Here is a 14,025-nt window from a genome sequence, read left to right as displayed (position 1 = left end):
TTTACAAATCCTAACAATTCCGATATATACAAATAAAAAAAATTATCAGGCTTAAATGGAGCTACTGACGCCTAAAGAACCTCGGCTACTCGGTGTGAGACGACACGAGCAGCCATTACCTCATTCATATTTCATCGAGAGTTCGCGTCTTTTTCTCTGCCCAACTTCCACGAGCAGTGTTAAAAGAGCTTCGCACACTTGCGCTGCATCTTGTTCCGAAGGGTCGTCGTTCAACGATGAATAAACCATCCAGGCATGATCTAATTTACGATTTGGCCGAACCACAACAGATCCTGGGGCTTCTGCATCACAGCGCGCCACAACCCCGTCACTCTTTTCACCATATCTGACCTGCAGCAACTGGGCGCATGCAGCCATTACAGCACCGAGGGGCATGACCACAGGCAACCTTGCGGGCTGGCCATCAGAGAGGGCGCCCATCAATGGTAGCTCCGCATGAGCAATATGAGATAATGTGGCAAGAACGGCAGGAGTAATGCCAGCTTCGGTATGGAAAGAAACAACAGGAAGCTCCTTAGGTAAAGGGTGTTTCTTCAAAAATTCCTTCCTCCTAGTGTAAGTCAAGTCTTCCAAAGCTTGCATGTCCCCCTTTAAAGTCGGAATTATTCAAGCACAGATGGTTAGAAAAAGAAAATGTGATGTTACTACTAAGACATGGGTTTGAGCATCGGATATGAGTATGTGTCCGAAACGGATATGTTAAATTCTTCTTTCTTTATCCTTGAGTCGAAGGATCACATTCCAATACCCTTAGAAGATATGGGTGTCAAACATGAGCAATTCAAGACAAATGAAGCTTTGAAACAACATAGCAATTACTAAAAGATAACTACACATCACTAGAAAGTATAATCATCTATAACACAAACCGTGGAAAAGGAGGTAAAAATCACTAAAATACCAAAGCAGCAGCCGAGTTCCTCCCATGGAAACTCGTAGAAAGTATAATCATCTATAACACAAACCGTGGAAAAGGAGGTAAAAATCACTAAAATACCAAAGCAGCAGCCGAGTTCCTCCCATGGAAACTCGGAAGTCGCAGCAAACATAGTTGCATACTGCCAATTATTTGTAGATGCTTGAGATGAAAAAAAATGTATAAAAGATCAAATTCATACCTTAATCACTTTACAAATCAGAATCTCCATAAGTTTCCGTACATTCACATAATCACCGAGTTGTCCTTCTCTCAAGATATCCGAAGCTATAGGGCTTCCGCCATATGGACTCTGAGCTATTGCCAATCCGGCAACCTTATCTTTCAAGTCAGACCAATAGATAGATAAAGCAGCCGCTGCATCTACTCCACCTTTGCTATGTCCGAGAAGCAAAACACGTTTGTTGGAACCCCAATAAATTTCCTCAATGCAATCTTTAATCTCTTTGGCATTTTTCTCAACTGAAGCCTGGTTAGTAATTGTCAACTTTCAGTATAGACTAAAAAGGACAGAACTGCGGAATTGAAGATTAATTAAATATACCTCACTATGAATTTTGGCAATATGACAAGTTAGACCCAGCTTTGAGAAACTTGTTTTTGTACTGACAAAATATAGAGGACCATGGTTGCTGAAAAGACCTGCCAAAGAAGTTGCCAGAACTGAAAATTAACTGATATCGAAATATTCCATCTAAAGCAAAGGAGGAAATTATCACGATTCACGATATAGTTCAAAGATCCCTCAATGCATCTACCTTTTCTTTCATGCCAACCAACGGCATCAAATTTGAACTCAAGTCAATTTCAGCCTTGGTTCAGTCTGGTAAATTCTTAGTTCTAAGTGTCAGTTTGGATTGACGATACGGTTTGGTCAAAGATGGTTTGGATTGGTTCTACGACACCAAGAGTGGAAGCGTTTACGTGGCAGGTTTTTCATCAAAAATTGGCCGTTAAATCTGAATTAATAAAGCGAGGTGTTAGTGGGATAGAGAACATGTTATGCTCTCTTTGTGGCATGTACCAAAAGACGGTTTCTCACTTGTTCTTTTCCTGTTCGATTGTGTGGGGCTTATGGGGGAGGTTTTTAAACTTATGGAATCTATCTACGGCTCTTCCAGTGTATCCTAATGTTCTTTTATCATCTTGGGTAAGTCTAGCTCCAAAGTCTACTATTTGGAACTTTATTCCGGGAGCTGTCTTATGGTCAGTATGGAAGTGTCGGAACCAAGTGGTTTTTGAGAATGGATGTATAGATCAGAATCAATTGTTTTTTATTTCTAGATATAGAGTGGCTGTGTGGTTTTCGGCGAAATTCCTTAAGTTTCCGGTTCTCCTTGATTGTCTTGTTGGTGATCCGAAATTGGCTGACGCGAGCAATCCATCCATGAAGAATAATCTGTTAAAGGTCTCGTGGTGTCCCCCTCCCTAGGGTTTCTTCAAAATTAATGTGGATGGGGCTGTGACAAGTGACTGAAATAGCAGTGGAATTGGTGGTATATTGAGAAATGAAGAGAGCAAGATTCTGGGTTCTTTTTCGAAACCTACGGGTCCTGGAACTCCTATTCAAGCTGAATTGAAGGCCACTCAAACTGGTTTAGCTTTGTTTGTGAAATCAGAATGGAGTGGTAAGGGCGGGTAAATCATAGAGACGGATTCAAAAGTTGCAGTCAAATGGATTAAGACTCCTGAAGCATGTCCTAATGTGTTCTCACAGCTGGTTAAGGAAATTGTTAGTGTTGTAATGGAATATAGGGTTATTATAAGATCAGTTAAAAGGGTTGTAAATTGGGAGGCTGACGGTTTGCTAAGTAGGGTATAGGGTAATTGTTTAGTAAGTTTTTGGTTGGGTTGTGTGTTTGTAGGGTGGGATGCGATTAAGAAGTTGGTTGGTGCTTTGTAATATGTCTGTTGATGTATGAGGTGTAATTTATTTATGGAATAAAATCTTTAGGCACTCTTTTCCTCCTTCCAATGTCTGCCAAGGTACTTATGTACAAAGACGGGTATGAAGGGGGTTTTTAATGAGGCCTAGTTTCTTATAAAAATAAATAAATAAATAACTGATTTTAGTCGGTTGAAATCCCATGTAGAATCTTATTCACTATATATACAAGTAAAGGCAATTCATGAATTTACATTTTTTTATTTCAGCTGCGAAAGATATATAAGAAGTTATTTAGCTGATAGAAAATAGATAATTCAGAATGTACTCATCATATACTTGGTGAGGTGGTTAAAATCAATTAAGGGTTGGTTAGGAAATATTGTTTTCAGAAAGGTTTCTTTTCCTCGTAAATTTTTAAGAAAAAAATCTTTGATGCCTTGACCTGTCTACAGTAAATTTTTAGTAAAAAAACTCTAATTTCCTAAAAAAAGAGTACAAATATTGTTGCTTTCAGGAGGGAAAATTGCTTACATACCTGGAACCAATAAATAAACCATTGAATTTGGCAGTTTGTGCAGACCGTGCCTAACAAAATGAGAGCCAACTAATCAAGAAGTGCGTAAACATACTAAGTAATAATATACACACAAAAAAGAAAAGCTCAGTTGACCTGATATTGTCTAAAATTTCTGTGAACTTCTCTGTTCCATCTTCAACTGGAGGCATCTCGGGATCACACTTCAACCATCCTATATCATCTGCAGATCCACGGACAGTCCTCTGTGCTCTTTCAATAAGCCTAAGGTTTTTTGTTTGTGAAAGATTGAAATAATTCATTACTCCTTAAAAATATATAATACCCATAACTAAAATTATTTCTGCACTAACTAAAAAGAACTACAAATAGATATCAAAGAAAAGGGGAAGATAATTAACCGAAAAAACTCCATGATTTCAATTTGAGAAGTAGCTCCATTGAGAGCATAAATGGAACTTAAAAGCTGTAGATGCTTTGACCTTTTAGCATCATGTGTAACTATAACGATTTAATAATATTATGGGAAGACAATTTGAAATCACAATCCATTTTCATAAATTTCCCCAAAGAGGACCTTCAAAATTAAGCATACATGAATCCGTACCCTTTAAAAATGGAAATCCCATTTTGCCCATGATGACTTGATTGTACAATTGCACCGGTATTTTCATATGGATCTCCTGCAGAGGCCATTGCTATTCCATCATGGTTAGCAGAGGCAGTAACTGTAAGAGTAGAGGATTCAGACACTGCTGTTCTGCTTTCACTTGAATTTGGATTATCACTAATCACAGAATCATCCTCATTCGGTACAGAAGAAAATGTTTCTAATTCTTGTGCATGTACAACGGAATCACTCAAATCTCCAGAAGAAAAATCCACTGCAACATTGCCAAAAGAATTTCAATGAAGTCATCCACAGTTAATGGGTAAAATCAATGAGAAGATATAAAAGCCAAAAAGATATGAAGAAGACTGTTAGTTTGATTTACAGCAAGTTTAACATGAAAATGGCATATCAAAGGCATACGATTAAATCTCGGAAATGAAGAAGGAATAATAAGAACAAAAAATTATACTTCTGTACAACTTAAAAATTGAAGATGAAAAAAGGAGATAAGAAATACAAGATGAACATAACCAACTTACCAGCATAATCAGAAAAACAACCAGTAAATAAAGTAGTTGTTTGTGCAAGACAAGAAACAGCACCATTTAGAGCTGGTAGTGAGGTAAATAACTGAGGAATAAGCCCATCAAATCTCTGATCATCATTCTGTGCCTGACAACAGGGTTGCCGTTACTTGAACGTTATTATACAGGGTAGATGCAGATTTAATGGAATCAACCAAAGAACTATGACAACAATTTTACCCAGAGCCAAGAGATAGAGAGAGCTTTAACTCCAAGTTATGAAAACAATATGTTATCGCAAACAAAGATCTTATATCAAAGATAAAAGGCCGAAAAGAAAGCTTCTATAAAACTAAATTCATTGATATCAGTTCCAATTACAAATGAAATTTATGATACTAGGACTTGGACGTGAAAGTCGGATACAGCTTTGTCTTACACAAGTATATTCAACATTTTCTAAGTTCTTCCATGTATTTGAAGTGGTTTTGGAGGATTACATTCCAAAACTCATATACAAATATAAACACGGGTATTTGAAGAAAATACTAAAAGTGAAGAGCCGGAGCAACATAAAATTAAGCAATACTAGAGGAAACAAAATACATAACATAGAGAGCAGAACTCTAGCATATTGTAAGTTTAAACTAGAACCCAGATCGGGCTAAACATCTAGGTTAAAGAACGCCTTAAAACTCAATAAAATCTTAACCCCTACACAGCACACAGATTCGAATAAAGTATCTTCAAACAAAATTACTTACCACCAAAGGTGCCCCTTCTCCATTTCTGCATCTTTCAGCATCCCTCATTAGGATCAACTTCTAACAAGCAAAAAAGGGGGAAAATAACAAGTTAATATAATTTTAAAAACCTCCAATATGAATAATAGTGAAGTAAATCCAGGAAAAAATATAGAAGAATGGTTAAGAAAAGGAAACCAAAATCCAACACCAAGCAATTAACGATGAACAAAATTTTTAATCTTTTAGAAGTAAATTCAAGAAAAACTTACTTTAAATCTTCGCTTCTCGAGTTATCAGTTCAATTATCCGCGAAAGCTTTTGCAGATCGATTCAATGAATTTCAACATGCAATGAATTAACAGACTCAGATTTTCGCAGAGGAAAGGACAGCGAAACCTGATTGGTATTGGGCCGTGAAGGCTACGGATCAAAGGGGAAATTCCCTTTTTTCTTTTATTCTGCTGAGCAAAGATCTGTCCTTTCTTTTGCTAATTATGGGTCGTATGGTTACATCAAAGAAGTAGAACTCTAATGGGCCATCATCATTATTTTTTGGGCTTTCAACCAATATTGTTTTGAGAAAATAACTTCAGTAACCGAAAATGTATTATAATAAATGATTTTAATCAACTTTTTTTTATTTACGAAAATGACCAACAAATTCGTAACGCGATCTCGAATTCGCAACACGAACTCCAATTTCGCAACACAGTTTCCAAATTCGCAACGCGAATATCCCAAATTCGCAACTTAGTTTCTGCAATCGCAACGCGATTTTCTAAATTCGCAACGCGATTTTCAAATTCTCAACATGGAATTTCAAATTCGCAACGTGAATTTCTTTTTCGCAACACAAGTTTCCTTTTCACAACAAGATTTTCTAAATCGCAACACGAAATTTATTTTCGCAACTCGATTTTCGAATTTGCAACACGAATTTTAATTTCACAATAGTTTTTATTTTCGCAACACAAATATTTTGGATATATAAACTACGCAGCAGTAACTCATAACCTAAATCCCTAAATCGCAACTCATTTCATCTCCATCTATCACTCTCTCCGACGATATTTGTTCCTATATCCAACGACATCCTTCCCTATCTCTAATTTTTTTTTTTTACATAATTTTATTTCTATATAATTTTTCAATGATTTCTCTCCCAAATTATCAACTATCAACTTAATAAAGGTATGTTTTTCTCTAAGTTAGTGATGATATCTAGTTTATAGCTCGTTTGCTTAGTAAATTAATTTACAATTTGTAGAATGAAATCATCTAATGTTGATCATGTTCGGATAGATTTGTGTTTTGGAGGGTCATGGGAGAATGTTCATGGTGTTTTACAATATATGACTTTACCCATGAATCTTCAACTAAAAATGTCATTAAAAATTTTAACTTATGAAACTCTAATGTTACGTATTGTAAAGAAATTGAATTTAGAGTCTCTAAGTGAATTTAGGCTATCTTATCAGAGAAAATGTAAAGTTTATTTGTTAACCGACAATGAAGATGTTGAACGATTCATTACTTACATTAGTGTTTCGCAAGAAGATGATGCTACATTGTATGTTGTTGAATCTAGAAGTAGTGAAGTTGGGTCAGTAACGGGTAGTAATCAACTAAGTTCTTCAACCCCAGTTTATGGTGCTCACAATGTACAACGTTGTTATCAACCTCAAAATTTAATGGTTCCACCATAATTTCATCACCAAGAAAATTTGTTTCGCCACATTTCCAATACCAAACACAATATCAAACACAATCTCAAAACCCACAACCTTTTTCTAATTCAAATCCCAATCAACTTTTAGCACCAAATTCAGGTTTTCGTATTGACCAGTTAGACGATTATGAGCCAACAGAAAAAATTGTGAGTACTAGTCAATATTCAAAATTTGATCTTGGTCAATACCCAGACTTTGATCTTGGTCAATACTCGGATTTTGATGATGTTTCAGAAGAAGAAACATACCTTGCGTGTAATGATTTTGATATTGGTCAATACCCGAATTTTGATGATGAAACAGCCGCTGTCGAGGAAGATGTTGTTGACGATAATGAGGAGGAAGTTACGACTGTGAATGAACATGTTGAATATCCATTCTGTAATTCATATAACCCTGAAGAAGAAAAAGAAGAAGAAGAAGTCCTCGAAGAAAATAAAAAGAAGAAAATGTCATGGGAGTATAACTGGAATATGCCAGAATTACTTCAGATACCGAAAAAAGAGTTGGTAAAGATAACAGTTGATTGTTACACAAAAAGTTATTCGTATCAAGAAAAGATGATTGTTTTGATACAAAGGAAGACTTGAAGATAGCTTTGTATACGAAATGTGTGGAAGATGGCTATCAACTAAAAGTTAACAAATCAATCAAAGATCGTTTCGAAACAAAGTGTATGATTGACAAAAACTGTATGTGGCGTATGATTGCAAAGAGGATAAAAGATGATGAAATGTTTCAAGTTAGGACTTTTATTGATAAACAAACATGTTCAAGAACCCAAGTTTTTCCTCACCATAGACAGGCAAACAAAAAGGTGTTGGGTGGTTTTCTGGCTGAGTTAATGTTTTTGAATGGCAGGGTATGTTCGATTCAAGATTAGTATCTCATATTCCCAATCTTGGAGAGCCAAATGTTATGCCTTGGAATTGTTGAGGGGGACGCCAGAAGCATTGTTTGCCCAACTGCCGGTTTATTGTCACAATTTAAAGCTGAAAAATCCTGGGTCGGTAACTCATATCAAAACAGATAGAGATGGACACTTTGAGTTGCTGTTTATCGCCATTGGTGTTGCGGTTAGTAAATCAATATAATTTTGTTGACTCATTTTTGTTAGTTACATGCATTTCACATTTAAATGATTATATTTCTTGTGTATATTATTTTGTAGATTCGTTCGTTTATTACTTGCATGCGCCCAGTTATTATAGTTGACAAAGCACATGTGAAAGGTCGATACCTTGGAGTAAACTTATTAGCAGTAGTCATGGATGCTAACAATGGGATACTGCCAATAGCTTACGGGGTTGGCAAATCTGAATCCTCTGATTCATGGGCATGGTTTATGGGGCATCTTAGGGATTGCATATGTCATATTAGCAATCTGACATTCATATCCAATAGGGCAAACTCAATTGACAACGTTGTTAGAAGGTGTTTCCCATATGTTTTTCATGGACTTTGTGGTGTTCATTTGTACAGAAATCTAAAATCAAGGTCTGCTGGTATAAAAAATCACAAATGAACATACTGGAAGACTGTAAAAGCTTATCAGGAAGTGGATTTTAATAAGCATATAAATTGTTTAAGACGTGTTTTGCCTCAATGTGCTCAAACACTAGAAGATGTCGGGTTTGAAAGATGGTCAATAGTACATCAACTTGGAGCAAGATATGGTTTCATGACGTCTAATAGTGCAGAATCAATCAACGTTCTAATTTGTCATTCCTGAAAATTACCCATTACTATGTTAATGGAGTTTTTTCGAGCCTCTATTCAACAGTGATACTACAAGAAAAGAAACCATGCAGGTATTATTTCTTTAAATTCGTAACTTATCATATTTAATAGATTTTACTAAGTATTATTTATTTAAATTTACAGGAACATTGGAATGTCGTGTTACACTATGGACTGGAAAAAAGATAACGAAACGTGTTGTGAAGTCAACGTCATGGAGAGTTGAACCATGTTCAAAAACTTTGTTTGAAGTATTGGATAATAACTTAAATGGGTTTGTCGGTCTAAATGCAAAGACGTGTAGTTGTATGAAATGGCAAACATCTGGTTATCCGTGTGGCCATGCTATAAAGGTTGCTCTTCATCTAAACCAAGATGATTCAAGCGTATACGCTATGGATTGCTACACTACAGAAGTATATCGACAGACTTATGCCGAGATTGTCTACCCTATTCCACATCCTTCTGAGTAGGACATACCAGATGACTTACAAATAGTTTTGCCACCAGTCATGGACAACAGGCTACCTGGCCGACCAAAAAATCACGATCGTATACCGTCTAAGGGTGAAGAGAAGAGGATATTGACATGTAGTCGGTGCAAGGAAAGTGGCCATACAAGGTTGACTTGTGGATCACCAGTGCCATCACAATCATCTTTTCCTCTACCAAAATATGGATCCTCATCAAAATCCAAAGCTCATATAGTGCCAAGCAAAAGGAAATAAAAATCGCAATCAAAATCAAAATCCCAATCACAACCGGCTTCACCTTTTGGGACTTATTAACTTAGGTGATTTTTATATGCAAACGTTGTATTATGTGTGAATGCATACATTTTCAGTTAGACATGCATTAGTAACTTGAGTTTGAACATTGCTATGATCTGTTCAGTTGTCATCACTTATCATATTGTTGTTTGTTATCTTTTTGAAGATGTTTTCCTTGAATTCGCAACGCGAAAGTCAAATTCGCATTGCGATTGTTGCGAAAGTTACGAAATTGTACCTTCAACAGGTCTTTTTTGCCTTCAACATAATGCAGATTGAAATTAAACAACAAATCAATTAAACAAAAAAAATTCTTATTTACACTTCACAATACATTGATACAATTAGCCCCAGACAATACATCCAAATGCTCCTAACAATAGGGAGTTTACATCCAAATACATCAATTTCACGCAGCTCACTTCAGGATTAACCTGCAGAAATGTTATGGCCATGAGATTTTCTACACATCTAAAACCAACATACAGTAAATTATTGAATTCGAAGTACTTAACCAAACATTTTCAAACCAACAATAAGTATATATGTTAACAACACTTGCTCAAACTTACCAATAACAAATGGTTGTTTATGCACACTTTCAGCACGCGGATGCAGGTAGGCAACGTCTAACATATATCTCTCTAGCCATAAAATGCCGAAACTACAACCCTACTGCACCTCTATCTCTATCTGTGGGAGGTAGAAACTATTTACCTCCTGTCGTCATTCGTTCCAAGCACATGCATACAAGAGGACCACAATCCCCTCTGGCTCCCGCCGTTTGTTGTGGTGTTGTCTCGTCTCTCATCATTGTAACTTTTAACTTATTTGACTTCTTGTTTCCTGAATTAGTCCAATAATCAATCGCATCTAAGTATTTAGCCAAATGAGCGCTCCATCCCCTACAAATAATATCTTTCAAATCAAAAAATGGTATGCAATTCAACATGTTGTTATATACTATCGTCTTCAGGGATGGGAGTTGAAGCTCGACGAGAAGCCAATGAGGACGTTCTATAAAAGGGATAAATATTTGCAATCATAAATAATAATTCAATTGCGCTCATCAAATAAAATTTATGAACACCTTTAAATATGCAAAAATAAATACTAACCTTATCGACCTCCCACCACGCAGGATAAATGATAGCTTTTCCATTACCCAACACATATGAAGAGTCTCTCTGATCCTTCAAGTGAGCTGCTTGAAAAGACGAAGGCATAATAGTCCATTGCGTCTTTTTTATTTTCTTCAATTTCCTTATAATCAGAAAACGTGACACCCATGCATCAATATGTTGTTTTATAAAAAAAATATTAGTGAATTTAATAAATTTTAAAAAAATAATCAAAATGCAATATAAGAATAATGTAAGACTTACCCCTATTCGAAATAGCCATTCTCTTACACCCCTAATAAAACACCCCACCAAGACCGCTCAAGAAACAAATGTATATTATCGTCGATTTTGTATATGTCAGCGTAGCACCATTGACTCCGCTCATATAGATAAAAATCAACTACGGTCTTAGCCTAAATGGTATTATCCATAATTGTGTCTGTTACTGTTCTCCTCTCCTGCTGAGGAATGGTATTGGCCGATAAATGATACAAAAGCCAACTCTGATCCATCATACCGGGTATGAGAGGGGGTTTATCAATATGTCGACATAGTAGGTCATGTGAATCGGGCTCTTGAACGATGGGAGGGGCCTCTTGAACGATGAGAGGGGCCTATTGAACGATAGAAGGGGTCTCTTGAATGATAGGAGAGGCCTCTTGAACGATGATAGGTGAATCGAGCTTCTTCTTATGCATTCTTGGAACTATTGGAGTGAAAGGAGACGTAATGACACGTGCATGACGTCTGATGCGTGAACCCCGTCATGCAAGAAAAACCCGACGTAAAGCATCTACCTTATCGGGCCGCTAAAAAAAATTAATACATAAATCAGTAAGTAAATAAATAAATAATACCGAAAAAAGGTTATTTGCATTTTTAGTATAGTGTTAAACAAAATTACCTCATTGCGTAGAGTATTAACCTCATTCTGTAACGATGAAACAATCTCACGTAGAGCAGTTACCTCATTACAAAAAGTAGATACCTCACCACGTAGAGCACCATTGTCATCGCGTAAAACATCTACCTCACCACATAAAGACCGTACCTCATCACACCATGCACCATTGTCGTCAAGTAAAGTACCGACCTCTTCACGCAAAGCATTGACCTCATCACGTAACTCCCCTAACTCATCCCGTGGAGGTAGAGAACGGAGAGATAAATGTCGTGGCATCTTTGTCAGTCGCCTATCATGAGGTGATGGTGGAGAAGAGGCTCGATGATGTGATGGAATAAGTGATGGCTCTCGGTGTAGAGGTGTATAATCGGCCCGATCAGGTGATGGCTCTCGGTGTCAAGCTGTAGAATCGGCTCGATCAGGTGATGGCTCTCGAAGTGGGGGGTGCTCATCATCCGTCCCATAAAAAAAACGCTTCCTAGCTTGCCACCAATCAATGGCAAGCTCAGCCTCTATAATGGATAGTTTGCCTCCTAACAATATAAAAGCTCAAACAAAGTCAAACGTCTACTAGTAATAACTTGTTTATATATGGTAGTATTTGTGTTAACTTACATCATTCATCATCGTATATGGTAGTAAATCTTCCCAATCCAACAGTCGGATCCTCCTCCAGATAATATCCCTAGGATTATCATTTGACTTTTTGATGGCATATGTCCGCATGCTGGGAAAAGCCTCAAATATCCAAATCTACAAACAATATAATACACAAACATTAATTTTAGTAATTGTTAAATATTTAATTATAATTTTGGAAACATTATATAGAAATTCTTACCTTAAAAGCCCAAATAAATCCTACCAAAGTGTATTTGGAACCAAGGCCATGCAAACTACGACGGTCCTCAAATGCAGATGATAACTTTTTCCAGGTAGCTTTCCATATATACGAACCCCACGGAAACACGTTCCATGCATCTAGGTCGTCTACCAATAATATTAAATCCTCAGAAATAGGTTGTCTGCCCTCTTTGCCTAAAAAACCGACATTCAAAAGTAATAAAAGGCATACTCGGACAACATCAAGGTCATCCATCCGAGTAAAACCATATTTAAGAAGTAATCTTTTCAAATCATTGACGTATAAACTGGGCTTCGCCTTTGCTAGCTCAGGAAAAACATGAAATAACTATGATGGGCGGGTGATATGACTAGTGTACCGACCTACTTCATCGTGTCGTCCGAAACGTAGACCAGCGATTAAACAAAACTCCTCCCGCCCAAAACAAGTATACGCCGGTGAAAAATGAAACTATATCTCTTTATCACCACGTTGTATCCTCTCGGGTAGATCGTTAGTCATGGTATGAAGAAATAAATGGGTCAACATAGCATCTCCACCTGGATGTTGTACTTTCAGCCATGGCCCGAAACAAATTTTCTCAAACAAATTTCTTTGTACAAGTGTAAGTGTCGACGCAATTGTAGTGGCTAGGCTTAATTTATTCCTTAAAGTCAATGAAGCCGAAAAAAAATCCTAACAAAAACAATAAACATACCAAGTTAGATATACCAAAAACTACAAATTATACACTATAAACAGACATGATATTAAATAGGGAAAATATAGCCAAATATGTTTCAAATTAGCATTGTATTCACTCAAGTCATTATTCTATCATAGTTCACAAAATGCATCAGATAACATTCCAAAAGTAAGCACTTATATAAACATTTAAATGGACAACATATATGTTTAGTGCAGGTTCAATGACAACATAAAGAGTAGTAGTTTATTCTTGAAACTTAAATTTGCAACACTGTGAAGTTAGTATTTATCTTTGTTTTTTGGTTGAAGTAATGCAATTCATTCAAATTTCAATTTGCAGAAGAAGAGTAGTTTTTGAAACTTAAATTCGCAACGCGAAAATGAAATTGCGCTGCGATTTTCATTTTCGCGTTGCGATTTTTGTGTTGCGAATTTCATTTTCGTTTTGCGAATTTAAGTTTCAAAAACTATTCTTCTGCAAATTGAAACTTGAATTAATTGCATTACTTCAACCAAAAGACAAATAATAATTTCACAGGGTTAAAGACTAAACAGTTTAGCAGTATTGACAGCAACCGAATGAATTTACTAAGCAATCTAAGTGAAATGGTTAATCTATATATTGAAATTACCAGTAAGTTTATCATCAATTTAAATATGAAAAATCTAATAATAATACAAAATTTTTAAAATAAAAATAATTTAAAAAACTAACCCTCAGTTGTTGATTTTTCATTTGTGGTCGTGAATGGCTGTGAGGGTGGCTCTGAGAGATGGAGATAGAGGGAGGTCACCGGATATGGGGACGGATGTCACCGGAGATGGGGACGGATGTCGTCGGAGAGAGTGAGAGATAAAGATGAGACTGAGTTGTGATTTAGGGTTTTAGGTTATGAGTTACGATTATACTGTTTACATTTGTGTTGCAAAATTAATATTGT

At 36.3% G+C, this 14,025-nt stretch overlaps 1 protein-coding gene across 1 annotated transcript; it reads right to left on the bottom strand.

Moving 5' to 3' along the window:
• Positions 1–60: 60 nt before the first annotated feature.
• LOC120170467 lies at positions 61–5,684 on the bottom strand. The gene is made up of 9 exons (XM_039178410.1): positions 5,534–5,684; positions 5,283–5,342; positions 4,534–4,666; positions 3,989–4,265; positions 3,517–3,645; positions 3,382–3,431; positions 1,503–1,600; positions 1,140–1,427; positions 61–609 (listed from the first exon to the last, which is right to left on the bottom strand). The coding sequence occupies exons 2-9, from the start codon at positions 5,328–5,330 to the stop codon at positions 121–123; spliced, it is 1,512 nt and encodes a 503-aa protein (XP_039034341.1). The 5' UTR covers positions 5,331–5,342; positions 5,534–5,684; the 3' UTR covers positions 61–120.
• Positions 5,685–14,025: the final 8,341 nt, after the last annotated feature.

This window comes from Hibiscus syriacus, unplaced genomic scaffold (genome assembly GCF_006381635.1).
Source record: "Hibiscus syriacus cultivar Baekdansim isolate YM2019G1 unplaced genomic scaffold, ASM638163v2 tig00111779_pilon, whole genome shotgun sequence".
Classification (NCBI taxonomy): Eukaryota; Viridiplantae; Streptophyta; class Magnoliopsida; order Malvales; family Malvaceae; genus Hibiscus; species Hibiscus syriacus.
Note: the sequence above shows the minus strand (reverse complement) of the source record. Positions and strands in the feature narration are given on the sequence as shown.